The sequence below is a fragment of the Fusarium oxysporum genome, chromosome II (assembly GCF_013085055.1).
Source record: "Fusarium oxysporum Fo47 chromosome II, complete sequence".
In the NCBI taxonomy this organism is placed as follows: Eukaryota; Fungi; Ascomycota; class Sordariomycetes; order Hypocreales; family Nectriaceae; genus Fusarium; species Fusarium oxysporum.
Window position 1 is genome coordinate 4,043,341 of NC_072841.1, and position 26,196 is coordinate 4,069,536.

General features: G+C 48.7%; 10 protein-coding genes across 10 annotated transcripts; 6 read left to right on the forward strand and 4 right to left on the reverse strand.

Moving 5' to 3' along the window:
• Positions 1-662: 662 nt before the first annotated feature.
• FOBCDRAFT_197371 (glycosyl hydrolase family 61-domain-containing protein) lies at positions 663-1,493 on the forward strand (the record flags this gene model as incomplete). The annotated part of the gene is made up of 1 exon (XM_031174338.2): positions 663-1,493. The coding sequence occupies one exon, from the start codon at positions 663-665 to the stop codon at positions 1,491-1,493; it is 831 nt and encodes a 276-aa protein (XP_031051123.2).
• A 725-nt stretch (positions 1,494-2,218) lies between these two features.
• On the forward strand, positions 2,219-4,021 carry FOBCDRAFT_288859 (complex proteins associated with Set1p component shg1-domain-containing protein; the record flags this gene model as incomplete). Its single annotated transcript, XM_059611732.1, has 3 exons — positions 2,219-2,416; positions 2,467-3,523; positions 3,582-4,021. The coding sequence occupies 3 exons, from the start codon at positions 2,219-2,221 to the stop codon at positions 4,019-4,021; spliced, it is 1,695 nt and encodes a 564-aa protein (XP_059464213.1).
• Positions 4,022-4,931: 910 nt separating this feature from the next.
• FOBCDRAFT_17604 (triose-phosphate transporter family-domain-containing protein) lies at positions 4,932-6,658 on the reverse strand. The gene is made up of 5 exons (XM_059608514.1): positions 6,307-6,658; positions 6,173-6,240; positions 6,103-6,108; positions 5,418-6,043; positions 4,932-5,363 (listed from the first exon to the last, which is right to left on the reverse strand). Exons 1-5 carry the CDS (start codon positions 6,435-6,437, stop codon positions 4,992-4,994), a joined length of 1,203 nt encoding a protein of 400 aa, XP_059464214.1. The 5' UTR covers positions 6,438-6,658; the 3' UTR covers positions 4,932-4,991.
• A 1,562-nt stretch (positions 6,659-8,220) lies between these two features.
• Positions 8,221-11,062, reverse strand: FOBCDRAFT_215804 (uncharacterized protein). The gene has a single exon (XM_031174347.3). The coding sequence runs from the start codon at positions 10,727-10,729 to the stop codon at positions 8,606-8,608; it is 2,124 nt and encodes a 707-aa protein (XP_031051132.2). The 5' UTR covers positions 10,730-11,062; the 3' UTR covers positions 8,221-8,605.
• Positions 11,063-11,500: 438 nt separating this feature from the next.
• On the reverse strand, positions 11,501-12,655 carry FOBCDRAFT_288863 (uncharacterized protein; the record flags this gene model as incomplete). Its single annotated transcript, XM_031174348.2, has 1 exon — positions 11,501-12,655. One exon carries the CDS (start codon positions 12,653-12,655, stop codon positions 11,501-11,503), a length of 1,155 nt encoding a protein of 384 aa, XP_031051133.2.
• A 1,294-nt stretch (positions 12,656-13,949) lies between these two features.
• On the forward strand, positions 13,950-16,046 carry FOBCDRAFT_17635 (uncharacterized protein). Its single transcript, XM_031174349.3, has 10 exons — positions 13,950-14,039; positions 14,096-14,335; positions 14,393-14,410; positions 14,462-14,528; positions 14,589-14,652; positions 14,707-14,794; positions 14,848-14,959; positions 15,011-15,617; positions 15,671-15,742; positions 15,800-16,046. The coding sequence occupies exons 1-10, from the start codon at positions 14,011-14,013 to the stop codon at positions 15,970-15,972; spliced, it is 1,470 nt and encodes a 489-aa protein (XP_031051134.2). The 5' UTR covers positions 13,950-14,010; the 3' UTR covers positions 15,973-16,046.
• Positions 16,047-16,695: 649 nt separating this feature from the next.
• FOBCDRAFT_17639 (uncharacterized protein) lies at positions 16,696-17,926 on the forward strand. The gene is made up of 4 exons (XM_031174350.3): positions 16,696-17,019; positions 17,070-17,453; positions 17,510-17,642; positions 17,698-17,926. Exons 1-4 carry the CDS (start codon positions 16,779-16,781, stop codon positions 17,810-17,812), a joined length of 873 nt encoding a protein of 290 aa, XP_031051135.2. The 5' UTR covers positions 16,696-16,778; the 3' UTR covers positions 17,813-17,926.
• An 860-nt stretch (positions 17,927-18,786) lies between these two features.
• Positions 18,787-21,432, forward strand: FOBCDRAFT_155718 (Metallo-dependent phosphatase-like protein). Its single transcript, XM_031174351.3, has 4 exons — positions 18,787-19,255; positions 19,450-20,039; positions 20,089-20,993; positions 21,043-21,432. The coding sequence occupies exons 1-4, from the start codon at positions 19,081-19,083 to the stop codon at positions 21,071-21,073; spliced, it is 1,701 nt and encodes a 566-aa protein (XP_031051136.1). The 5' UTR covers positions 18,787-19,080; the 3' UTR covers positions 21,074-21,432.
• FOBCDRAFT_215815 (uncharacterized protein) lies at positions 21,433-22,156 on the reverse strand. Its single transcript, XM_031174352.3, has 2 exons — positions 21,932-22,156; positions 21,433-21,879 (listed from the first exon to the last, which is right to left on the reverse strand). Exons 1-2 carry the CDS (start codon positions 22,082-22,084, stop codon positions 21,589-21,591), a joined length of 444 nt encoding a protein of 147 aa, XP_031051137.2. The 5' UTR covers positions 22,085-22,156; the 3' UTR covers positions 21,433-21,588.
• Positions 22,157-23,604: 1,448 nt separating this feature from the next.
• FOBCDRAFT_215817 (P-loop containing nucleoside triphosphate hydrolase protein) lies at positions 23,605-26,108 on the forward strand. Its single transcript, XM_059609420.1, has one exon. The coding sequence runs from the start codon at positions 23,676-23,678 to the stop codon at positions 26,007-26,009; it is 2,334 nt and encodes a 777-aa protein (XP_059466804.1). The 5' UTR covers positions 23,605-23,675; the 3' UTR covers positions 26,010-26,108.
• Positions 26,109-26,196: the final 88 nt, after the last annotated feature.

Below are 26,196 nucleotides of genomic sequence, written 5' to 3' on the forward strand. Positions count from 1 at the left end.
GCCGTCTCAACTCCAAGTGGCGTACGGGTTGCTGCAGGTCATTGACCAACGCCTCTCCAATGAGTACGCACAGTCGGAATACCCCATGTTGAAACAACGGCTGCAAGCCCCCGTCACGTTCTGTTCCGTTTGCATGCAGATAGAAACAGCACCCTATTCGTCTAGAGACCAAGTTGACGGCTTGGTTCAGCCTCTTCCCCCTGATTCAAGCAGTCATAATACGGCGTTCACCCCTGACTCTAGTTTCTCGTCTGGTGTATCTCCTACTGTGGCTTTTTCTTGGCCCTGTGAAAATCTTGTCTGGGAATGTTGTACAGACCACGGGATAAAGGTTGACAGCCGAAGGGGAGACCAATCATGATACAGCCGATACATCCTTCGGGTGTTGATTCGCCAAGAAACAGGATAACTACATCGGAGGAAAGCTCCTGTGTGCCTTTAATCAAGGTAAGGTTATCGTTGGTGTGGAGGAGATGCAGGGGAGTTTCAAACGCAGATATTCAAATGTATTTTGATAGTCCCAGCTTCAGGTATAAAATCTGAGTGATCTCTCAAGGTTAGGAGGAGTGAAAAACGCAGAGTATTTTCTTCATCCAGTTCCAACACTCTTTCTTTGACTACACACTCATTGACATTTCTCAACTTCTGTCGTTATCTTCACCATGAGCCTTCTCTCCAAGATGACTCGTTTCAAGGCCGCTTGCTGGCTTGCCCTTCTTCTTCCTGCAATCACCGTTTCTGCCCATGGTCATGTTGATGAGATCATCATCAACGGTGTGTCTTATCAAGGCTATGGCAGCACTGACTTTCCCTACATGGAGAACCCTCCTGTCGTTGCTGGCTGGACCATCTCGCAGCGAGACAATGGTTTCGTTTCTCCTGAAGCCTATGGCGATCCTGATATCATCTGCCACCGCGATGCCACTCCAGCCGAGGGCCACATCGAAGTCACAGCAGGCGATGTCATCACCCTCCGATGGTCAGGCTGGCCTGAGAACCACATCGGCCCTGTCTTGAACTACCTCGCCAATTGCAAGGGCCCTTGTGAGCGAGTTGACAAGACTGAGCTTGAGTTCTTCAAGATTGATGGTCTGGGTCAACTTAAACAGGGCACTCCTGGCAGGTATGCAGACAGCGTTCTTCAAGAGAATGGAGACAGGTGGAACGTCCGGATTCCAGAGAGCATTGCATCCGGGAACTACGTTCTTCGACACGAGATCATTGCTCTGCACAATGCTCTTGAGCGAGGCGGTGCCCAAAACTATCCACAATGCTTCAACCTCAGAATCACGGGTGATGGGTCCGACTCCCCCTCTGGGTACCTCGGTACCGAGCTTTACGACGTCGAAGATCCGGGCATTCTTGTCAATGTCTACTCCAGCTCTGTTGACTATGAAGTTCCTGGCCCAACCATCGTTGAAGGAGGGGTATCATCTGTTGAGCAGAGCCCTTCCAGAGCTACGACGACTGCAAAGTGTACCACTCGGTACTAGACTGATTGGTTATGGCAGGCTTGGTTTCTAATCGAGGGTGGTTGCTGATATCTTTGTGACTTGTGTTGTTTGTCAATGATGTCTCTTCTTTGGGGCGAGGCTCTTTATTGGTACCAAATATTGAAATAAAGTTCTTTGTATCAGTTCAACAAGAGGCTTTTCCTTCTAGCACTGGTCCCTGATTCCCATGGTCTTCGTTTACCGAAATATCCTCAGTCAAGTGTTACAGCAGACTGGAGACTGTTGGTTTCATAGGAAGATGTGATACGTTAGGTCTCCATTTCCAGTCGTCAAAGAACTGCATTACCATCCACAAAGACGACAAGAAGGACACCGAGCATATGGGAATAAAAATATTCTTACTAATATCTAGCAGAGAGTAAAACTCCAAAAACATATTTGCTCGCATTAATTCATGGTCATCTCCAGGGCCGTTCCAGTGTAGGGTAACTCACCAGTCGTGGCATTTAACATTAAAGCCCCACGTGATCTGGCGTTTTGTATGTCACGTCGCTCAAAGAACCCTTTCTCTGTTTGCCTTTACTTATGTCAACTTAATTCTTTGTTCTCGAAGATTGCCCCCCCTTTAGCTTTAAGGCTCATCAATACTTGATTGGCAAATTGCGCTATGCGCTGATCTTCAAGATTCATCTCCGCGCTCGCACGACGCGCGCTGTTACATCTCCTTTTCAATATCTTGCGCCTCAGCAGATACCACCAACATCATGGCGCAATCAGGTGTCGAACAACCACCGTTGAATGGCGAAAAAGCGCCTGCTCCTGAACCGCGCAAATTCAAGGCCTCAGATCTTCCTCTACCTTCCGCGACAAGAGCAGCAATAGAATCGCTTGCCCATAGCTTCAAGAAGGAGGGAGCCTACGATTCTATTCGAAAACAAGTTTGGGACAAGTTTGAAGCCAGCGTATGATGAGATAGGAACACATGCGCAATGCCATACTAATGCATAATTAGGATTACGAGGCGCAGGTCACGAAATCGATTCTCGAGGTGGCCGAGCAGGAAATTGAGCGCAACCCACAGCAGCTTCTCACACTTGACCGGAGAAAGGCTGCAGCTCTAATCGATGGCGCTTTAGAGAGATCTGGGGTTTATCACAAAGCTGAAGATGTCATCAGCCAGCTGATCGATGTGGGCGCCATAGAGGAGCGAATCCGCGAAACACGCCGGGCCGAAGTCGGCGAGGAAGCAGCTGAGGCAGAAAAGCTTCGAGGCGCCAAAACAGACGAAGAATATGAGGCTGAGACTGAGGCTCGACGTGCGGAGCGTGAAAAAGTTCGGGAAGAACTGCGACAAAAAGAGGCTGCAATCGAGGAGGAGAAACGGAGGATCCTCAAAGAGGAACGAAAGAAGGAAGAGCGAGAGCGAGAGAAAGCTGAAATCAAACGCCAGGAAGAAAGAGATGAGCGTCGCCGAAAGCGCGAACAAGAGCGCGAGGAACGTGAAAGACTACGAGATATTGAAAGAGAAAAGCGACACAAAGAGCGCGAGCGTGATAGGGACCGAGACCGTGACACAAGGGATAGAGATAGAGACAGGGACAGGGACAGGGACCGCGATCGGGGTAGGGACCGAGACCGAGATCGCGACCGGGATCGTCATCGTGATCATGACCGACATAGGGATGATCGCCACAAGGAGAAACCAGCGGTCTCTACAGAGCTGAAAGAGAAGCTCTCCAAAGAAGAACACGACCGACTGGAGCAAGAGGCTCTGGCCGATCTGCTCCGCGAAAGCTCCAAGCCAGCCCAAAAGCAAGAGTTGGAGATTGATTCTTCCCTCGCACCGCCGCCACGCAAAACGGGGCCCGTTTCGGCTATCAATCCGATCAGGCGAGAACGTTCGTCGATTGCAGAGGGCCGCAAGACCAGCGATGCAGGGCTCGGAGCTGAACGGGATGGCCCTGGAACACCTGCACAGGCCAAGAGACCTGACGCGGACGATCGAAAGCCGAGTCGTAGTGCTTCTCGGATCGTCGACCGCGATGGGGATCGCGAGAGAGATAGAGAACGTGATCGCTTAAGGGAACGAGATTCTCGTCGCGATAGACGCTCAAACTCCCCACGCAGAGGCATCAGTGGTTCGCGTGTTCGGGACAGACGTGACAGAAGCCGGTCTCGAGCTAGAAGGGACAGGACTCGTTCACGAACTGGCAGAGAGGACCGTGCGGTTAGAAGCCGATCACGACCCAAGTATGACCACTACGAGCGAAGCAGATCCCGAAGGCGTGATCGTAGCCGTTCTCGACCTAGAGTGGTCGAGCGAAGAGAGAGAAGCCAATCTAGACCTAGACCCGAGCGCCGAGATCGAAGCAGAGACAGAAGGGACCGCTCACGACTGCGCTCTGATAGACGGGAAAGGAGCCGTTCCCGTACTCGACGTGATCAGAGCAGGTCTCACGACACTCGCCTTGGTGGAGCTGATCATTATGATCCTCGAGAAAGAGACCGTGAACGAGACAGAGACCGACCTCGTGACCGAGAACGCGGCCGCGAGAGATCTCCTCTGAGACGCAGAAGCAGAGAAAGGCCTGGTAACGACCGTGATCAAGCAAAGCCTCGCGAGAAGGAACAGGAAAAAGCGGCCCCCGAGAAAGAACGGGAAAAGGAAAAACCAAATGAGCGTCGTAGTCGCTCTCCCTCACGAGCCACAGCCACCGCCGCACGACCGAGCTCCAGCAAAGCTCAGGATGGCCTTGAGGAGTGGAAGATGGAAGAAGTCAGAAAGCGGGAAAAAGAAGCCAAGGCTTATCTGGCGGCTCAGAAGGACGCCAGGAATAAAGGCCTCCCAATCCCTGGACTCAACGATAAAAAAAGCAGTGGTGAAATATCTCCTGACCTACGCCGCCGCCGGATTCAGGACGATATTGACAGATACACGCCTGGAGGTCGTGAGGAGCGGAGGAGAAGTCGTTCCAGGAGCCGCAGCCGACAACGTGATGCAACAAAAGATCGAGACCGGGAAAGAGAAAGAGACAGAGACAGAGATAGAGGTGATCGTGATAAGCTGAGGGGTGGAGATAGCTATCGCGAGCGAGATAGGGACAGAGATCGTGATAGGGACCGAGACCGAAGAGACAGGGACAGAGATCGCGATACGGATCGACGTGATCGTGACAGGGATCGTGAAAGAGAACGATCGAGGGATAGGAGGAACAGGCGAGAGCGTAGTCTATCTCCTCGACGAGAAAGGCGGGGAAGTAGAAGCCGCCGTTGATAATGAGTTGGTTTTCACCTCATAACAATTACACTTTTGGCAGTTTTCAGGAGTATTGGAGGTCTAGCCATATAGCTGGAAGTTCGTTTGCCATGGGTTAGGTGGTTTAATAAGATACCCCTTTAAGCATGAATTGATACCATCATAGCAGGGCTCTTCGACCAGTTTAGCATCACAGCTCTACGACAGATGGGATACATAAGTTCATTGAAACGTTTGATCATTATTAAAAGTCTATATATAGTGCCTAAGTGAACTCGTCATCAATGGGCAAACCAGGACGAGGTCACCCGAGTTACATGCTCGCTAGATAGCCCGTGATAGTGCCATAACGCGCCAGCAATTATCACGGTGATGAAACCCAAACATCCAATCATGATGGCTTTGCGTAAAGTAGGAGACATCTCGCCCTCTCGATTTAGGGTACCGGTACCCCATGCAACCGCTTCTTCCCACATGTTGAGGAGTTGTTCGTAACCGATCGAATATAGAACAAGACCCATAAGGGCAACGGCGTATCCCAGTGTTTGTGTAAGGGAGATGTGAGTACCCCAAAGCACAACAGAAGCAGCCACGAGAAGGATGCTCTTAAGAATGCCACTCAGAGTCATGACAAGTCCTGATGTTTTACCGATCTGAACAGGAGTTAGCAGTGAAAGTGAATTGCGGGGGATTGGATTCTGGCTTACAAGGAAGACACTGATGACATTCAAGAAGAATGCAAGGCAAGCATTGGCAAGCAGTACGCCATAACCGGCTTGAGCTGCATCTTCCCACTTAAATCGGGGGCCTTCACTGAACAAGACAACGACCATGTTCATAAGGGTACAAACAGGTGCGTAATAGTAGAGGCCGACAAGAGGATCCATACGGAGACCCTCGGCACTGAGCATGACCTGAATCATGACAACACGCACGGCTTCGGCAATGGTGCCACACATCTGAAAGATAAAACCCCACCAGGAGAACTCGATCTCTCCAAAACTGGAAATGGCGACACCAGCAACAATGAGCATGATGTTGCCAAATGTCTTACTATCCGGCTGAGCGACACCCCACACCCACGAAGCCACGAGAGTGCAGACAGGGCCGGTAGATTTGAGCATCTGAATAAAAGCAACAGACAGGTAGAGGTACACGATGTTGGAAAAGACGAGTGAGGCGGAGTAGAGGACGCCGATAGGGAGAATGGTCCGTATGTAGAGTCGTCGAGTGATTGGGAGTGAATGACGTGAATCGAGAAGAGTAGTAGTGCGAGCAAGCAGTTGCGTTGCTATTGTTGCAAAGACAAGATGCCATGTTGTGAGGATGATAGCTGGTAGCTTGTTAGTTTCACGTCATGATACACTATGCATGAACATGTAGAATACTCACGATATCCTATAAGGGTAAGTTAGCAAACGAATTCAATTTTTGACGACTTGATCGATAGCAGGAAACTTACGGAATCCAGCAGTGTCAATTAGCCACTTGTTGAAGAGAATCGTGGTATTGGAAAAGAAAATCCATGTTCTGTTCAAACACCATGTTAGACATCCCCACACATATAGAACTTATCCACATCTAGAGTTCACATACATTATGTAGACGGACGCGTGTATTCTCGAACCTGTTCCCTGGTTTAGAGGCTTTTCTGAGAATCCATTGTCGACAGCCTCAGACCCACGCGACATCCTGTTGTTGGCCTCCAGATCGTTTGATCCCGCCATTGTTTCGAGTGTCTCAGTTTAAAAGTTAACAATGCTTCGATTTCGTTTCTCGAGTTTGGGAGGAGTAAGAAGTGATCGATGCCTTGCTGACTGTCGTCGGAGACACGATACAGCGCGTAAATAGTGTAAAGCCACCTGGAGCTAGACCCAAACTCTCCTCTTCGAGTGACGTATTATCCAAGGGAGAGCAGGGAGAAAAAAGGTCGAGAGTCCAAAAAGAGGGAGGAGAAGAAAAGGGACCGAAAGTAAAGAAAAAGAAATTCGGTGTCTTAAGAGGCTGGAAAGAGAGAGTTCGATGATGAGGAGGTCTCACAAGACAAGTCGAATAGCACGGTTTGGGAAAGTGGCTGGTCGAGCAACTTCCTGTTGGTGCAAGCGGAAGCTGATCTGATGCGAGCTTGTTAGTTGCGACTGCCTTTATTAGTGATGTGATCGATCTGTGTATGAAAGCAGGAAGCTTCATATACGTCGTTCTTTGTTCTCAGAATTATTTGCTTTTAGATTTATTGCAAAAAACAAAGAAACAGAAGCAGAGACAAAAGCAGGATATAACCTTCAAATTTCGACAAGGCACCACACACGTGGGTTCATCGTACTTATTAACAAAACACGATACAATCGCAGTCAAGGATGTACGTTTTCTCATCGCGCTCAGCCTCGAAATGGGCCTGTCCCTAGCCAAACGTCGGCTCAATGTTGCCGATCTCTGACATAGACAACCCAACATCGGCTCCCAAACGAACAAATCCTAGGACTTAACGCCCTGCTCTTCAGACAAAGACGCCGAGTTCCAACCAACAACTGGGTCAAAGAGCGGAACTAATACGTCAACAGACCCTCGTGAAAGAATTCCCCGTCGTTCGTCTTACTCCTCGTACCTGCCAAGCAAGTTACGCTCAAACCTATCATCACAGGCGAAGCTTTTCCAGTGCAAAGGGGCGCAGGGCAAATCGTCCCACAAGGCAAAAGCTGGCTAGACGGCAAGGCAAGCCCATGCGGATCAGCACCTGGGGGCATGGATGTCAGAGACCCTGTCCCGGGGGTTTCTGTTTACGGATTGACCAATCAGGCTGATACTTTGACACAGCTAAGCGTTGTCCCCTGGTTGGCACAGGAAGCTTGGCATAATTGCGAGCTGTTTATACGAGGAGACCCTCCTTGTTCTAGATTTCATCTGTAACCACCTAACTTGTTTGGTCCTCTGGACTGTGGGACTGTGAGAGCAGGATGAACAGAAAGCACATGGCAGCTGTCAATTTTCCCTTTGATCGGTCTTGGCCGAGTACGTAGCACCTCACAGACCAGGTCCTCGAAAGTTGAACTGGCTCTAATCGGATGGGGCCACTAACAATTATACGAGCTGTTGAATTCCTCCAGAATTGCGATGTTCATTGCATATGAGGAATTATGCCAAGGGACTTGCATATCGATGACATCTCATATTGTCTCTAACTAGTAGTTTCCTCAACATGACACATTTAGCAGATATTCAGAAACTCACCATCAACTTAGACGCTCTCCTTACTAGTTGCCGATATAACCGCGGAGTGAAGTTTATCCCGCTTCTTCAGGAGGTTGATCAACCAACTGACACTACAGAATACCACTACGCATTTTCCCTCGGCGACCTGCCGTTATTGTTTCGGCACTCCGTCGGGTCCGTTCCCACTGAAGTGGGCCAAACCGCTTCTCGACTCTCTATTCTCGGCCCTTCAGTGCCGGCACCATATTTATAACTTTTTTTGGCCTTTCCCTCACTGAAACATATTAACCCATTCATCCAAGCGAGAAACAACAATTTCGGTTAACAATTCAATTCTGGCTTGTGACAACGATGGGTTTGCTGCGCCGAGAAACCTGTCTATGCATTATAATCCCGTGCACAGAGTACCACCATTGGTATCAACCCTTATAATAACCTAACTAACTTCAATACAACATGCCCTTTGAACCGCTTTCTCTCTCTATCCCAGACCCTTCTTACAATAAACAGGTATGCCAACCATTGTTAACTGGTTCTTCAACGCCATCGCTATGCTTTTGAATAAAACCCATAAATGACACCAAGCGTGTCTGCTCTTCGCTTGTTGCGCGCCGAGACTTGAAGCCTTGTCTACTCATGCACCGCCTCTTCCTTTCCAAATTCCATCCTTCAGCTTTACAATGCATTATGGCGCAACATGAACCAATGGAGCTGTATTGGTGATCAGATTAGAGCCGCGCGTTGTCGTTTCAACGGCAGCCTGATCATTTGCGATGCATGACGTGGCGTCTTCTTCCAAATTCGATGCCTCCTCTGGCTTGCCATTGGACGCTTGAGTTTCGTGCCCCTGGGTTATTTGAGCCGTGTTGTCCGTCGCACTGGCCAGCCCGGTTGCGGCACCAAGATCTGCAACCTCGTTTGCATCTTGCATACTTTCGTCTTGATTGTTCATAGCCATCGTAGAGTCCACACAGTCGTAAAAGAGCATAAAGACGCCGGGGGAAAGGCTAAGCACTACATCCTCGCTAACCTTTGAGACGTTGTGATCGCTCAGCCTCCACCAGTCCATCTCAGGTTCATCGATGTCGTTCTCTTGATTCTTTGATTCGAGCTCAGGCCGAATATCCACCTTGCTATCAGGTTCCTCATCGTCAACTGTTTTGACAGGCGGGCTATGTCGTGGATATCTGCGATAACAGATGTAGTGCCCGTTCTCGTGCCGCCCATAGTGTGTCACCACTGCTCGAAGCTCATAGATAGGTCCCGTAAATTTGGATGAGCCTTGGTCGCCAGCTATCATTGATTCTCGAGGGTCCCCGTCCCATTTCTCCTCTGCGCTCGATGCCTGGGTTGAGGAATTGGGGGCACTACCCAAACACCACGGGCCAAGATCCAGTGTCATGGGAAAGTTGACTGGAGCCGAGTTCTTCATCATGTTGAAAGTAGAAGGATCAAACACCGATCGTTGCATGTGGATTGCCAAGCTTTTTGGCGCTCGAGAAATAACAATCTGCTTGGTCTTCGTAGAGCTGACTTTGTTATTAGTCGAAATGCTGCACTTTTCCGTCAGAGTTTTTTCCTCAAAATCATCTTCTTCCAAAGCTAGCTTCACTGCCTCAAGTCGGCGCAGAGCTTTTTGGAGCTGCTCGTCTGGCGTCCCGTTGTGTCGCATCCTGTCTACCAACTTAGACAAAAGGTCTTCATGCTTCAGAAGGGTACACTTGGCACACTCGACGTTCTCGATCGCTTCCACTTTGCTGTAAGCGTCCAGCCTTTCATACAGGTCATGCTGATTCTTGTTCAAACCAAGACTCAGTGTCAAGCATGTGAAAGGTATCATGGATAACCCCTCGGAATGTTCACACTGAACACAGGCCACTCTTTGTGCGAGCATACCCTCCAACGGATTGTGACCCGACTTGATCTCGGGTGCAGTTATTACGCTTTGATAACCACTGTCGTCGCTATGCTCACTTACAGCAGCGTCGTCCTTATCAATCTTAAAGGCCAGACCGGGATGTTGAGGCTGCGCGTTCTTGATAGCCTTTGCGACACTCTTATCGATATCGTCTAACAATTTAGAGTAGTATTCTTGAGCATCCTGTTGAGTCCATGTGCTCATAGACTTGAGCAGACTTGGAGTCCATAACGTGCGTCCATAATTCGAAACGTCGTTCAGGTCGGCGATCAGGGTCCGTAATGTTTGCGCAACGTCTTGATCGCCACTTTTATTCGATGCCTCAAGATAAGTGGAGAGGTATTCAGGTAGAGGTTTGAGTGATGAAAGTCCTTGGAGGATGCTATTCTGGTAGCATGAGTTGTCCATATTGCCAAGACCTGGTGGACGATCGGATTCGGTCTTCAAGCCCAAAACGCTGCCGGTCATGGAGAGGGCGCGGTTTCTAACTTCAAAGACTGAGGACATGACGCCGCCGGGACGAGTCAGCCCCAAGACCCTCCGCATCTTGTCGCTTTTGACGGCATGGTGGCTTCGTTCGACGAGACTCATTGACTCGGAGGTTGCGATTGTAGTGGAATTGTCGGGTGTATCCAAGGCATTCAGGAGGCTCTCAGGGACAATGAATACAAGACCGTCCCAAAGACTGGTTCCCAAAAGCTGTATTGATTCTTGAAAGGTGGTGGTTGAAGCATATAAGTTGTATGTGATAGTGACGACAACGATGAGACAAGAGATTAGGACACTCGGTTGGGTGATGCGATCCCAAGGATTCTGTTGTGGAAAGAGCTGTCGATGAGCTGCCACTTGATCGTCGTAGAACTCGTCGAAGTCAGGATGTTGAGACGTCATGCTGTATTGGAGGTCGGATTAACCTCCGCCTAGAAATTCGAAGTCGCAGCTCAGCTCGAAGTGTCTTAGCCTCGGACCCGTGATCAGGAAAGTAGTGGTAGAATATTGGTGCCGATCGAAGGGTAAGCCATGGCCTAGCTGCGTGGGCGTGAAAATGCGACAGAGAAAATTGATGCGATAGCGATCCGTATGGTGGTTGAAATGATGCAGTCGGCAGAAATATATAATTGGAAACGCCACTTGAGGAGGCGAGAAAATTGGCAGAATAAGAGGCAATTGCGACAATGAGATGTGATCGTGTTGGAACAGCCTGTGTTGAAATTGATACAACATTGCGTCTTTGCGTTAGTGGGTTCTAAAACAATAAGACAGTGCTGTCTCATATTTTACACTGTACAATGTACCTGCATCATAGTCTTGTCGTGGCTTTTTAGAATGTTAGTACACGGTAATTTACTATGTATAGAAGATGCTAGAAATCACAAGATACACGACAGAGACATCCGTTAATGATATTTGTAATCTTGTAAATGAAAATTCCAGAGTCTCTAACAAAACTGACAATCCCACGATGGATGACATATCTTCCACCTCCAAAATCACAAATCATGGAGATTGCTAGATAGGAACAAAGAAAAGGAGTAGACAAATCGTGAAAAAAATATATAATCTATGTACAAGAAAGGTAGACCGTTCATCGTTTTGCGTATCATGTTCATCATAATGTTTTTTTCTTCTTCTTCTTTTATTTCTTTTCTCTGTTCAAACCAGTCATTGCCGTTTGGCTGGAATGATGTAAGCCAGCTTTGGCTCCTCAACGGCAGCATTTTCGAAATTCGACCACATACAGAGCGATACGGGTGTTGCGGGAAGCTCAACAGGGCTTTGGTTCTCATCTACAATTGGAGCAAGCGGTGGGTAGGAGGGTGTGAACCCGGCCGTGGTTGGTGTAACAATGAACTTGTCATCAGGGCCACGAGCCAGGTGCAGGTGTAGTGTTGATGGCGCACTTCTTGTAGAGAAGTATCCCCATGATTCCCGGGCTAACGACATTTCAGGAGTATCTCGATCTCCCTTCTTTCTGAACCATTTCATCCATACAAATATGCCTACTCCAACCAGACAGCAGACGCCAGCAACAGTGCCTGCAGTCACAGCTCCTGTTGGGCTTATACCGCTGCCCTTCTCCTCCTCTTCGTTATCACCTGGAGTGGTTGACTCCGTAGTAGAAGTCGTAGGATCAGCTGAGGCTGAGGGCGGTTGGAAAACCCTGTCAGGTACTTCTGATGTTTCGACTGATAGGATATCAGAAGTTGATGAGGATGTAGTTGTGGATGTTGGAGCAGAAGTTGTGGCTGATGTATATTCAGGGACCGGAAGCAAGAAGGCATAGCTTTCGTCCTGGTCTTTGTCGAGTACGCATTCCTTATCGTCTTTGCAACTATATCCAAATGGACAGCATCTCCTGGCCCCGTTCATGGCGCCACAGCGTTTTAGTTTCCGATCTAGTGCAAGTGTTTTGACCTCAGCTTCTGGGTTCGTTGATGGGTTTTGTCTCTCGATGTTGCAGGTTATGGGCAAAATGATCTCGCAATCTCCTTTCGAGTTCTTTGGACAGCATAAAGCGGTTGTGTTTGCAGCAAGGACCTTGCAATCAGCCTGCGAGGAGCAACAGAAATCTCCTGGAAGGTCGTTGCCACACCAATGATCTCCGGATATCGGACATGACCCATCTCGCCTTTGGTGTTGTGATGGGAAGTCCAAGAAGGACGGAGGAGCCTTTCGAGGGCTTTCAGGTTCTTCTTTGGCAAAGACTCTAACATGTGGTACAACGACAGCTGGACTTGCTGGAGCCAGCAGAAAGGAAACCAGCACAAGGAAGATCCTGAGGAGATGTCCCTCGTGAGGCTGGAGAGTAAAAGCCATGGCACATCTACATGGAAGATGGGCGATATAACCGACAGGCTGGAGTTGAGATTCGCCAGAAGGAAAGAGAGCTGGTAGTAATGAGAGCGAAGCGCCTCATGTGCAGACGCCGTGCAGCAGTTCTTAATGATAAAGAAACGGGAGACGCAACTGAAAGACGCATACCAAGCTATTCCGGCAGCCCAGTCCCATTGTTAGTTCTTCCTTACATGAATCACAGACCAGAACCATCTCTATTTTTCGAGCTGTTGGTTCTGTTCTAAGAAACAACCAAGTCAGCCTCGAGAGCATGGGTCGCGGATCGCCTGGTGAAGCCAATCACGAAGGCATCCTAACCGCGGGCGCGACAAATAGCGTGGACCAGGCCCCAAGAATTGGTCGATGTGCCCCTGTAAGTTACTCTCCCCTGACGCAACCCAAACCCTCGGAAGCGAGGCCAGAAACGACTCTCTTTTATAGGGCGGTGGTTTCGAAACCTCAAGGATCGAAGAGACGCAGGTTCAAGGTCTGGCGCTTATACAAGTGGGGAGGATTCCCTGAGGGACGCGCTATTGGGAGTTGAGACAACCACTTGGCCGCGGATGGTGAACGACCAGCCGGCCAAAACGAAACGAAACAATTAAGTAAATCATTGTACCTGTAGGTGTGTCCTTCGCGGGACTGCCCTGGGTTCTGATAATGGGCTTGTGCTGTAGCTTATTTAAATCGATGTTGAGAGGAGGGAACTCGAAATAGCAGCTTCGGTATAGCAATTATCGGATTGGCTCTTGAGCCTGATCGTGACTTAAGTTCTCTTCTTTCAATTGATAACTGTCAATAGGATGCATCATATTGGGCATGGATAGCTCCAAGAAAGAAAACACAGTTCCCGTGGTTAAAAGTTGCAGCGACAGGGTTCAGCATCCGTTGATCCATGCCCTAAAATCCCAGCAACAGGTGGAGTTGTCGAAACAGAAAGGTCTTGTCTGTTGGATCTCGGGTGCAAACTCATATACAGAAGAGCAAACGTTGAGTATTTAAAATAGGTGAAATATTTCGTATTTAGATTTATAACTATCCTGGCCACTTAGTAACTAGTGAGAGCCAAAACTAACATTTATATCACATCAAGCGCTACCTTCAAGCTTAAGATGCACGTGCCATGTCAATTAACAAAAACGCCCTTTGCTTTGTCGACTCCACGCGAGCTCGGTTTGTCGGAGAATCCTGATGCGATTATCGGGGGCTGCCGCTATATGCCGAGGTATACATAAGGTAGATGGCGAAGAGCACTGTATTATGCGACAGTTTGATCGTAGTCATTGACCTCTAAACAAAAACTCTAGTATTATTTACCGTCTCTCAACTCTGTCGCAATGTTCAGCCGATTTGCTCGATCTCCGGGGTAATTTGATACTCTCATGACTCTACTAACCATGCTAATTGCTCTACTATCCACAGCACCAGGCTCTTTAGCCGTCCTGGTCCTTTAAGCGCCGCAGTCTCTGGGAAGAAAACGTACAGTCTGGGCTCCATGCTATCCCAAGAAGCCAAAAGGAGGCAAAGGGAAGCCCAATCGGAAATGGGGATGCAAATCGAAAAGTCCGCCCACAAAACAACTATTCAACGTACAGAAACATCGCAGATTCGCATGGAACGCCAGGCCTTGGATGGTAAAAGTACAACCGAGTATCGTACCTTGTAAGTGAAGCTGCGCTTATGAGATTGAGGTCGCTGACATTTGGCCTTGGGGTGAAGTCCTAACATGTGGTTACGGTGAGTAGACGACCGCGCTTAATCGCTTGCTTAACGCTCATGGGTTTCTAGAGATAACTGCCAATGCAGCCAATGTGTTAACCAGGATACAAAGCAAAGGAATGTTGACACTTTCCAGGTGGGTGACTACTTCTGCGTCACATTGGGGGCCATGTAGCTATACTGACACACGACTTAGTTGAAAGAGGAGGATCTCAAAGTAGTTGATTTCAAAGAAACAGAGGACAAACTCCATGTTAACTGTAAGAGCCGATTTGATTATGAGTGGCGCTATCGATAAATACTTACTGCGATAGGGTCTGACGGCCACGAGAGCCAGCATCCTCTGTCATACCTCTACTGCTGGTTCAAAGGAGCATACGCCAAAGAGTTTGGTAAGGATCAGTAAGCTCATCACCACTAAACTACTTGCAATATCGAGATCTCTAACAGTTTAGTGTGATCCGATTGTGGGACTCATCCATTGGAACTCATCCTCCCTCAGTTCCTTACAACCAATTCTTTGTCGACCACGGTTGGGAAGCTATCGGTGAGCTTACGAAAAATATTGTAAGACATTTTGAACCCTATAACTATGGCGCAATAACTTACGCATCATAGCGTATTCACGGCTTCTGCTTCGTCACAGATGCACCAGTCTATCCCGAGTCCACGGAAGATCTCCTAAAGCGCCTGGGTCCGATCAGAAATACACATTATGGCGGCTTCTACGACTTTACACCAGATCTTGCTATGGCTGATACGGCGTACACAAACCTCGCTCTGCCAGCTCATACAGACACTACATATTTTACCGAGCCTGCAGGCTTACAAGCATTTCACTGTCTCTCACACGAGCCAGCTCCGGGTGAAGCGCTTGAAGAAGGGGAGTCCTTAGGCGGAGAGTCACTCCTTGTTGATGGCTTCAAAGCTGCTGTAACTCTAAGAAAGGAGAACCCTTGGGCTTTCAAAACTCTTGCCCAAGTCGAGCTGCCATGGCATGCAAGCGGTAACGTAGGAATATCTATTTCTCCAGACAAGGTGTATCCTGTCATTGAGCAGGAGCAAGGTGGTCATTTGAAGCGAATTCGTTGGAATAACGATGATCGTGGTGCTGTGAATCCCTACGAGGCTAAGAACTGGTACGCCGCGGCTCGAGCGTGGAATGAGATTTTGCGCCGCAAAGAGAATGAATATTGGTTCAAGTTGGAACCCGGAAAGATCGTCAGTAAGTGGAGAGATGCCTTGCTGAGATTACAATCACATATTGACCTTCTCTAGTCTTCAACAACTGGCGAGTTTTGCACGGCCGAAGTGCGTTCAAGGGCATTCGGCGAATCTGTGGCGCCTACAGTAGGTCTTCAATCAATGCTCTGAATTTTACGTATTGGCTGACCTTTCACTCAACAGTCCCCTATGATGACTTTGTGTCTTGCTACCGGGTGACAAACACACCAGGAGGTCGGGTCGATGGACGCAGCTACAACAACAGACCGAGGGTCATAGGTGATACTCGGAGCAAGAACTACAAAGACGTTACTAAAGCTCCTGAACAAGAAGCGCCTGCCATACAGGAAAGTTGAAGAAGCCGGTAAACAAGGAAGCGATTCGATTTTAGCTGGATGGCTGTTGAAATAGTTGGCCCCTTATCAGTAAGACTCATAAATCAGAGCTCTAGTAACATGCACTTCCCGGCTGTAGCAGGTTGTGTGTCAGTTGTTCAATGTTAGGCAGATGGAGGGTTCTTTTTACCCGCGATAATGACCAGCCTGAATGCAGAGAGAAGGTTATGTCAAATTTGGCACAGCTGCTAATGGCGGGGAACGCTTTAACCCCGCGAAATCCATTCGGCCACTTGATAGTTCAACCCGGCGAGTTATGGAAAATTGATCGGAGCTGAATGGACAGTAACGGGGCCGAAAGTGAACATCCGGGCCCTGATAGAAATAGCAGGCACACTAGAGGCATTTCTCCATGAAGCTGTTACAGCGTATCACAAAACATCAAGTCTTACAACGGCTAATCTGTGAATGACGCTTGTTCATAGGTGCGCCAGACGGTGGAGACGGCTTTGTGCCTTGCTAACCTCCAGACCTTAAGGTAATACAGTGCGTTGGGTCCACCGAAGGGACAAGGGCTGTGAGAGATGCTTGGTCTGATGTGTTTGGTTCGTCGATAAATGTCGCAAAATGAGGATAGATATTCAATTGGGAGAAGAGCCGAGGATGCTTGGTATTGGACAAAAGTTACAGGACTATATAAAGTATGACGGTGCCCTACAAATATTGATTTGGGTGCGTAACCTTGTTGACCTGAAGCTTATCACTCAACGCCAGAGGCTCACTCGTAACAACATCAATATTGTCTGAGTTCAACCTGATTCGCAATCATGGATCCTAAAACTGGTGCATTTCACCATGATAACATGGCTGTGCCAGACACTTCCAGAGTTCTTCCACTATTCTCTCTCAAAGGCCGCACAGCTATTGTCTCTGGCGCTGGTGCAGGTATTGGTCTAGCCATTGCTCAAGGGCTGGCAGAGGCTGGCGCCAATGTGGCTATCTGGTACAACAGCAACAAGCAAGCACTGAAAGAAGCTGAGAAGATAGAAAAGGACTACGGTGTCAAGTGTAAGCCAACTTATTCCTTTTCATTAGCATCGTGACTTATGAAGTGCCAGGCCGAGCATACCAAGTCAATGTTATCTCACCCGAAGCAGTTGACAAGGCCATCAACGACATTATCTCCGATTTCAATGGTCGTCTAGACGTGTTTGTGGCCAATTCCGGTATTGCCTGGGAAGACGGGCCCTTCATCGACGGGCCTACTGAAAGAGCTCGCCGTGTTATGGAGGTCAACGTTGACGGTGTCATGTGGTGCGCCAAGAGTGCAGGAGCACATTTCCGAAGACAGAAGAAAGAGGGCACAACGTTGGATGGAAAGAAATTGACAAATTTTGTGGCGGGCAGCTTCATTGCTACAGCATCTATGAGTGGAAGCATCGTCAACATCCCTCAATTGCAGGCAGTATACAACGCTTCGAAGGCAGCTGTAATCCACTTCTGTAAGTGTTATATCATTTGCAGAACTAAGCTTTTACGACTAACTGTAGGCTTTTAGGTAAATCTCTGGCTGTGGAATGGACAGGCTTTGCTCGTGTCAACACTGTATCACCTGGATATATCAAGACCGAGATCACAGATTTCATCAGCGAGGACGTCAAGAACATTTTCAAGGAAAAGACAGTTGCTGGGTGAGTCTGGACTGACATCGAAATTTCACTTGCTGTTGACTAACACCATATCTAGACGTCAAGGCGAAACTGGAGAGCTCAAGGGAGCTTATCTGTACCTGGCTAGTGATGCCTCATCCTTTACAACTGGTCATGACCTGGTCGTTGATGGTGGTTACTGTGTTCCTTAAAGATGGCTCCAAAATGTTCGCAGTTGAGCATTCATGCCATGTCATGTTTGGGTAACAAAACTAGCTGCCTACCTATGCATTGGCACAAGGGAGTTTGGAGAACAGATATCAAAGGTATTACATTGAATATGAATACATATGTCAACGTCGTTTCGGCAGCTGCCCTAAGACTTGGCTGAGGTCAGATAATGTGCTCAAAGTTAGCATCTTGGGCCAGAAGCGCCAAGATGGCTTTATCAGGAAATGACCGTTCCAAGCAAGGTTCTGATGATCTGCACCTGGACGAACTATTCAGCAGCCACGAGGAGCAAAGACATGTTGGTGAGCTGTAATAATGAACTGCAGATGGGCGTAACACGGGCTAGGAATGTGAAGATTCGTGTCCTCGTCAATGATCGTCAGATTTCGGATTCCTCTGCCTCAGGGTTTTAGTGGACTACACTCATAGGCTACATAGGTAGGTTCGTGAATAACATCGATATGAGCGCAAATGCGCAGAATGTTACGAAGTGAGCAATAATATTGCACCATTCACCGCTCTCTTCGTTAAAACCGTTATCCCACTTGGATCGTTGATAAGATTCTAGGCCCAGCCAAATATCCGATTTTAGCAGCAAGTTTCAGGGCAGTCGGTCGGTACCTTAGCTTTCCCTTCCCCGTAGGACAAATTAACGTTGCGCAGTAGCGCAAAGAGAGAATGAAAAGTTCAGCTGTATCTTTTTCCATTGGTAAACGAATGATGACCACGCGAGCGAGAATCCTACCTTTAATTACTGCTATCTTCTAATTGGGCCGAGGTCAGCACCTGTCATTGGAATAAACGTGAGGAGCTGTCAGATTCAGAAGAGCGGCCCAGACGATCAAGTACTGTGCCCGCATTCACTCGTATATCTCCACCTGCCAACGCTGGATCAGTACTTAAGCTCCCTCCCGGGGTACCCAAGCCCGGTGGCCCCTTCCTTTAGAATCGCTCAACCGTCATCTCCCAACTGGCAGTGGCTGCTGAGTTCTTACCTCCCAACTTGACCTCCCGCTCTTTCTAGTCAGCCCTACCTATATCCAGTAACCATCTTCTTTCAAACCCGGCCACGGCATTCCCTCAGAAACTTCCCTTGCGCATCGCCGTCTGCCTTTTTACATAGTCGCATTGCATTGTTTCTTTGTGCAAGCTTCTATAAGTATCACTCATTCATTGATCATAACTCTCAACACCTTCACCGCCGCCAGCTCTCTCCTCCTCTCGCCTCGTCGCCCCCTAGCCGCCCTCCATGGACTCTGAAGGCGAGGCCAACACTGCGCCCTCTACTGAGGAGCGACGCAACGTCCAGGTCGACAATGCCATTCGCGCCATTCAGGAGAAGAAGCCGGTACCAGAGATCGATTTTACTATTCACACCATGGAGGATAACACCCAGGTCAGCACCTTGGAGCGTGTGTGCAAAGGTTCGTGACATCCCCTCCAGTTGTCGCCGCCTCAACCCCGCCATCATCATCGACAACAATGTTGTCGCAGATTTGTCCACAATATTCCTAGCTACCGCTCAGGCTGGTATCATGGTACCTTCGACATTACAGCTATGGTCTTTCTCATAAGCTTCTCTTACTTTGACTGACTCAAATCTATCGCATTTTCACAGATGTCCAAGCGCCTGCCATGTACAAGCCTACCGACGAGCAATTCTTCGAGGATGACACCCATTCCAAGCCCAACCTTCAGTTTCTTAAGCAGCATTTCTATCGCGAGGGCCGTCTTACCGAAGAGCAGGCTCTTTGGATTATCAGGAAGGGTACCGAGCTTCTGCGCGCCGAGCCCAACCTTCTGGAGATGGACGCTCCCATTACTGTCTGTGGTGACGTTCATGGACAGTACTACGATCTGATGAAGCTGTTCGAAGTCGGAGGTGACCCCGCTGAGACCCGATACCTCTTCCTTGGTGACTATGTCGACCGAGGCTACTTCAGCATAGAGTGTGTCCTCTACCTCTGGTGTCTCAAGATCCATTACCCCAAGACCCTCTGGCTGTTGCGAGGAAACCATGAATGTCGCCACTTGACTGACTACTTCACCTTCAAGCTCGAGTGCAAGCACAAATACTCAGAGACTATCTACGAGGCCTGCATGGAATCATTCTGCGCCCTTCCCCTTGCTGCTGTTATGAACAAGCAATTTCTTTGTATTCATGGTGGACTGAGCCCAGAGTTGCACACACTCGACGACTTGAAGAGCGTTAGTTGATCCGCTTCCTGGCCACAAACCTGTGACTAACCTTTACTAGATTGATCGTTTCCGCGAGCCTCCTACTCAGGGCCTTATGTGCGACATCCTTTGGGCTGATCCTCTCGAAGACTTTGGCCAGGAGAAGACAAGCGACTATTTCCTACACAACCATGTCCGAGGATGCTCATACTTCTTCTCCTATCCAGCCGCCTGCGCCTTCTTGGAAAAGAATAACCTTCTTTCAATCATTCGTGCTCACGAGGCCCAAGATGCCGGCTACCGCATGTACCGCAAGACCAGAACCACCGGCTTTCCAAGTGTTATGACCATTTTCTCCGCCCCCAATTACCTCGATGTGTACAACAACAAGGCTGCGGTACTCAAGTATGAGAACAACGTGATGAACATTCGACAGTTCAATTGCACTCCTCATCCTTATTGGCTCCCCAACTTCATGGACGTTTTCACCTGGTCTCTTCCTTTCGTGGGGGAGAAGATCACCGATATGCTCATCGCCATTCTCAGCACCTGTTCCGAGGAGGAACTTAAAGAAGAGACACCCTCTTCAACCTCGCCTGGCCCCGCCTCGCCAGCTTTGTCCAATGACCCTGAGTCGATTGAAGTTCGACGTAGAGCCATCAAGAACAAGATTCTCGCCATCGGACGGCTGTCTCGTGTATTCCAGGTGCTTCGCGAGGAGTCCGAGAAGGTCACAGAACTCAAGACTGTGTCTGGTGGAAGATTGCCCGCGGGAACTCTTATGCTTGGTGCCGAAGGCCTCAAGAACGCAATCAACGGATTCGAGGATGCTCGAAAGGTCGATTTACAGAACGAGAGGCTGCCACCCACTCACGAGGAAGTCGTCAAGCACCAGGAGGAGGAGCGAAATACCGCGCTTCAGAAGGCAGCTGATGATGCCAACAATGACAAGAAATTGCAGCAGCTCTCCAGAAGGCTCAGCACGTAAGTCATTCAATATCATGGCATGAGTTAAGCCACTAATATCCGCCAGTGATCGCAAGAACCGAGCTCCAACGTCATGAACATAGTTTTTGCAGTAGCATATACGTTATTGTTATAAATACTGGTGAAGGACTTGGATGAACGACTAATTATCATTCTCCCACATATGAATGGCTGGAGAAGGCTGCCGGATTTTCCTCTTCATCGTGACTGCTGACGCTCTGGTCATTACACTAGCAACGAAAAGTCAGGTTGTCGTTACTGGTCCTACGCTCTGAACTTGGGCAAGAAACAAAAGCAGGATAGATGACGACGTCGTTACTTCGGGTGCCAAGTAGAATATGCAAATAGCATTGAGCACATTGTCTATAAGGGGATGTGCTGCCCAGAGTTTCAAGTTGGCGATGCACCTTAATGAATACATGAATGCTTTTAAATAGTCAATTGTGATTTGTGTCTGAAGATGGTAGCTTTAATAAGCTCTTTTGATAAACCTTGGTGTAAAACGCTGCAACCCTTCTTTGGATACTGGCGGTAGACTGTTACAGCCACAGTATATCTTGCTGGCATCTTAGGGAGCACCTCTTCGCCCAACTCATAATACCTTTTGGGCAAGCTCCAAAAGGTCAAAGAAAGCTTCGCGCTCCAGATCTGTTTTGGAAAGTCCAAGTCCAAGGACCAGTATTCGTCGGTCATCAGGCGATCTGAGACAAATTTGGCTGGCAATTTGTGCTGCGTAAAGCTGACCTAGAGTTTCACGCTCCTCACCCCCTCCACCAAATAGCGTTGTTGGTGTGAGATGTGTTGATGGAAGAAGGCCTTTGTTTGAGCTGGGCAGACTCATCTCAACAACTCCAGATGATGACCCTGTTAAGGGAACTTGTATCTGTTACGATGTCAGCTGTAGTAGAGCTTGAAGACTAGGAGTACTCAATTACCCATTGTGAAAGTCGGCCTTCTTGGGAGATAGTGATGAGGATCTTGTCAGCGAAACTGGTGGATGTAATCTCTGTAGCTATGCCATTCACGAGACCTGAAACTTCTCTAGATCTCGAAGGGAAAGAGTCTTGTCTAACATCAACAGTCGCCATCTTTGAAGAAAGTATTATGCTTTAGTAGAGTTGAGCTGTAGCTTTGAATCCCATTCAAGCTGTTAGGTTCAGGCGTTGCCGCTGAGCTAGGCGGCCCCACCACCCCGCACTATACCAAAAGCAGGTCCAGGTTCTGGCGGTAATTCACGGCAGAACGACTTTTGATCCCAAAATTTCATGAAATTCATCGTCACATCTGCGACTTGGGTTGATCCTCCAACGTATTAACATTTCATGCCATTTTCGCAAAATTTATTGTCAATTCATTAGACAATAATTCAAAATGGCCAAATACGTTCCTCGTCAACGCAAGCACAAGGTCCTCGCCCGTGAACGAGCCAAGGAGAATGCTCAGCATGAAGTCCAGGACAACCCAAACCAGGAGATTCTCCTGCCGACGGCCAAGGCTGATCGTGAGGCCAAAAAGGCACAGATGAAGGCAGAGCTTCGCCAAGAAGGCGCGAAAATGAGCGGAAAGAAGGCCAAGCGATTAGAAAAATACATTGAAGGCAAGCTGCGCAAGGACGAGTCCCGCGAGCTGATGGCCAAACTTGCTGAGCAACAAATCGACACAACCTTGTTCTCGAGCAGCCGAATCCTTGGTCAGGGCCGCGAGACCAAGAAGGAGGCATTGAGGCGGGCTATGAGAGAGGAGAAAGCTGGTTTGGAGGGTGGTGAGGAGGAGAGAAACGAGATTCTTCTTGAGAAGAGAAAAGAACTAAACGCGGATGAAGAGATCTCGAGCGATGAGAGTGAAGAATCTGAGCCCGACGAACAAAAGTCATACAAGCCCACACCAACTCCCGCGCCCGCGCCCACACCCACACCCACACCCAAAGAGTCAGATCAACCGAAAACAGAAACCTCTGCGCCAACAATTGGTTCGGGTCTGAAGAGACCGCTCGAGGTCGACGACGAAGGACGACCGGTGATCAAAAAGCGACAGAAGCGAGGCGGAGTCAAATCAAAATTCTCCCTGGCGCCAATCGAAACGCCACTTGAGCCCGAGTCTGAAGAAGCTGACAGTGTTGCAAGTGATAGCGATAGCGATGAGTGGAATGGTTTCAGCGACGACTCGGCTGAAAAGGATGATATCGCAGAGGATGATAGCGAAAGCGAGGAGGAAGATGATGAAGAATCCAGTGAGGGATCCGAAGAGTCTGATGAGGACATGGAAGACGCAGACGAGAACAAAGCACAGAGGTCATCGTCTTTCAAGGCATGGGCACACCAACAGCGAAACGAAGCTCTAGGTTATCAATCCATCGAGGGAACAACAGCAAATCTTGAAATCCCCAAGCCAGAAAGTTTTGTTCCCCGAGCCCCTGAGCAAGATCCTTTACCGATGGAACTACAACCAACGCAGAATATCAATCGAAAGGTTTACAGCGTAACGGTTACGAGAATACCAGAAGTCCAGGAGGCTAGGTTAAAACTTCCTGTGGTATCAGAGGAACAAAGGATAATGGAAGCGATTCATAACCATGACATTGTCGTTGTTTGCGGCTCCACAGGTTCCGGAAAGACTACTCAAATTCCTCAGTTCTTGTATGAATCTGGTTATGGTTCCCCCGACTCGCCAACGCCTGGTATGATTGGTATCACTCAGCCCCGTCGAGTCGCTGCTGTCAGTATGTCGAAGCGAGTTGGTGAGGAACTTGGTGATAAGTCTGAGGTGGTGGCCTACCAGATCCGTTTCGAGGGCACAGTTGATCCTAAGACGGCTATCAAGTTCATGACTGATGGTGTTTTGCTACGAGAAGTTGCGCAGGATATTACACTGAAGAAGTATTCGGCCATTGTCATCGACGAAGCTCATGAGAGAAGCGTCAACACGGATATCCTGATTGGTATGCTCAGCCGAGTCATCAAGCTCCGAGCAGAACTAGCAGCAGAGGATCCTACAGTCAAGCCTTTGAAACTCATCATCATGTCTGCTACATTGCGGATAGAGGATCTCACCATGAATCCGACGCTTTTTGCCACTCCACCGCCAGTATTGGAGGTTGAGGGCCGACAACATCCTGTCACCATTCATTTCTCCCGAAGAACTCAGCATGATTACGTGGAAGAGGCCTTCCGAAAGATTAGCAGAGGCCATAAGAAGTTACCACCTGGTGATATCCTTGTGTTCTTGACTGGCCGCAACGAGATTCTAGAGCTCAGCAAGAAGCTAAAGGCTACATTTGGCGGTCCAAAGACTGCGGATGGACCCAAAGTACAAATTTCTGCTAGCGAGGCTCCTATTGAGGTAGAAGATATTGAGTTTGGAGACGTGGATGACCGTAATGGCGATGATTTTGATGAGATACCCACAGATGACGAAGATGAGGACGATGAGGATGAGTTCCAGATCGAAGAGGACCAGGAGGTTGCACCATTAAAGATGCGAGTCTTACCTCTTTACTCCTTGCTTCCAACACGCGAGCAGATGCGAGTCTTTGAGCCAGCACCTGAGGGCACACGAAACATCATCTTGGCAACCAACGTTGCGGAAACCAGTTTGACTATTCCTGGTATTCGATATGTCTTTGACTGTGGCCGATCAAAAGAGAGACAGTATGATCGTCTAAGTGGAGTTCAGAGCTACGATATTGGATGGATCAGTAAAGCCAGCGCAAACCAGCGATCTGGTCGTGCTGGCCGTACCGGTCCTGGCCATTGTTACAGACTCTACTCCTCTGCAGTATATGAGAGAGATTTCCCACCTTTCACAGATCCTGAGTTGTTGCGAATGCCTATTGAGGGTATCGTGCTACAGCTCAAGGCGATGAACCTGCAGCATGTTGTCAACTTCCCCTTCCCTACACCACCTGATCGACGAGCGCTTGCTAAGTCTGAGAAGCTGTTGACATATCTCTCTGCTATCTCCTCGACAGGACAAGTTACGCAGATTGGTCAAACCATGTCTGTGTTCCCTCTGTCTCCTAGGTTTGCGCGCATATTGCTGGTTGGCCATCTTCATGACTGTATCCACTACACAATTGCTCTTGTTGCTGGTTTATCAGCCGCCGAAATTTTCATTCCTGAGAACCAAGCGATTCCGGCGCTCGCAGCAAAGGATGAAACCGCTATCCGTACAACATCAGACGTCATTGCAGAAGATCGTCAAGCCAATGTGCGAAAGATGTTTAACGAGGTTCACAGGAATTTCTGTTACCTAGACGATAAATCCGATGCTATCAAACTTCTGCAAGTCGTGGGTGAGTTTGCTCATGAGCCTACAGAGGAATGGTGTGAGAGCCATTTTGTCAGATACAAGGTGCTTAAGGAAATCCAACAGCTGCGACGACAAATCACAGAGCTGTTGAGGACAAATGTTTCGGCTTTCACCAACCTGAAATACCAGGATAAGCTGGATCCTCCATCCCCCAAACAAGTCGCTGCTCTGAAGCAAATGGTCGCGGCCGGCTTCGTGGATCAGGTTGCTATTCGAGCAGATCTTACACCCAACCCTCCTGAGCAATTCCGCAAGCCTCGCCGGTCCATCGATGTTCCATATATCCCCTTGATTCCTATCCACGCTGGCAAGGAGGTTGAAAGCGACCGTGCAGTGTACATCCATCCCACCTCACCTCTTGCCCACATCAGTATTCAGGAATGCCCCGAGTACATCGTTTACTCTTATCTCCAGCGAGCTGCGCAATCAGTTGATGCGGAAAAGCGTCCCAAGACAAGAATGCATGCCCTTACAGACGTAACTGGCGGGCAACTAGCAGGGTTGGCCAAGGGAACACCCCTTATCACCTACGGCAAGCCGATTAAGGAGCTCAAACCCACAACGGGCACGGATGGAGCTGCAGTTCGAGAGTGCTTTGTGGTTCCATATTTGAGAGCCGAGAGCACCGGTGGTCAAGGATGGCCTCTCCCTGCGAAGAAGGTGAAGCAGAGAAAGGTTCCTGGCAAGGGATGGGTTGTGGAGTAGAGGTTGCAGATACGGGAGATGTTTTCGATAATTTAGTCTTAAAAGTTGACATAGACAAGATACCTCGTGGTTTATACAAAATAAGATTTCATGTATATTTACGTTCTGAGTCTCGGCAGTAAACGGTGTTGTGTGATTGGGTGATCTCGACGTCATTATGCAAGCATGATGCTATAAGATGAGAACT

Coding starts and splice junctions, on each gene's coding strand:
- FOBCDRAFT_17604 (XM_059608514.1), bottom strand. CDS start 6,437: ATGGCGGGATCAAACGATCTGGAGGCCAACAACAGGATGTCGCGTGGG. Junction 6,241..6,306: donor CACGCGTCCGTCTACATAAT/GTATGTGAACTC, acceptor GTGTTTGAACAG/AACATGGATTTTCTTTTCCA. Junction 5,364..5,417: donor ATGTCATCAGTGTCTTCCTT/GTAAGCCAGAAT, acceptor ACTCCTGTTCAG/ATCGGTAAAACATCAGGACT.
- FOBCDRAFT_215804 (XM_031174347.3), bottom strand. CDS start 10,729: ATGACGTCTCAACATCCTGACTTCGACGAGTTCTACGACGATCAAGTG.
- FOBCDRAFT_17635 (XM_031174349.3), top strand. CDS start 14,011: ATGTTCAGCCGATTTGCTCGATCTCCGGG. Junction 15,618..15,670: donor GGAACCCGGAAAGATCGTCA/GTAAGTGGAGAG, acceptor GACCTTCTCTAG/TCTTCAACAACTGGCGAGTT. Junction 15,743..15,799: donor GCGAATCTGTGGCGCCTACA/GTAGGTCTTCAA, acceptor TTCACTCAACAG/TCCCCTATGATGACTTTGTG.
- FOBCDRAFT_17639 (XM_031174350.3), top strand. CDS start 16,779: ATGGATCCTAAAACTGGTGCATTTCACCATGATAACATGGCTGTGCCA. Junction 17,020..17,069: donor AAAGGACTACGGTGTCAAGT/GTAAGCCAACTT, acceptor ATGAAGTGCCAG/GCCGAGCATACCAAGTCAAT. Junction 17,643..17,697: donor AAGGAAAAGACAGTTGCTGG/GTGAGTCTGGAC, acceptor CACCATATCTAG/ACGTCAAGGCGAAACTGGAG.
- FOBCDRAFT_155718 (XM_031174351.3), top strand. CDS start 19,081: ATGGACTCTGAAGGCGAGGCCAACACTGCGCCCTCTACTGAGGAGCGA. Junction 19,256..19,449: donor CTTGGAGCGTGTGTGCAAAG/GTTCGTGACATC, acceptor GCATTTTCACAG/ATGTCCAAGCGCCTGCCATG. Junction 20,994..21,042: donor CTCTCCAGAAGGCTCAGCAC/GTAAGTCATTCA, acceptor AATATCCGCCAG/TGATCGCAAGAACCGAGCTC.
- FOBCDRAFT_215815 (XM_031174352.3), bottom strand. CDS start 22,084: ATGGCGACTGTTGATGTTAGACAAGACTCTTTCCCTTCGAGATCTAGA. Junction 21,880..21,931: donor AAGGCCGACTTTCACAATGG/GTAATTGAGTAC, acceptor ACATCGTAACAG/ATACAAGTTCCCTTAACAGG.
- FOBCDRAFT_215817 (XM_059609420.1), top strand. CDS start 23,676: ATGATTGGTATCACTCAGCCCCGTCGAGTCGCTGCTGTCAGTATGTCG.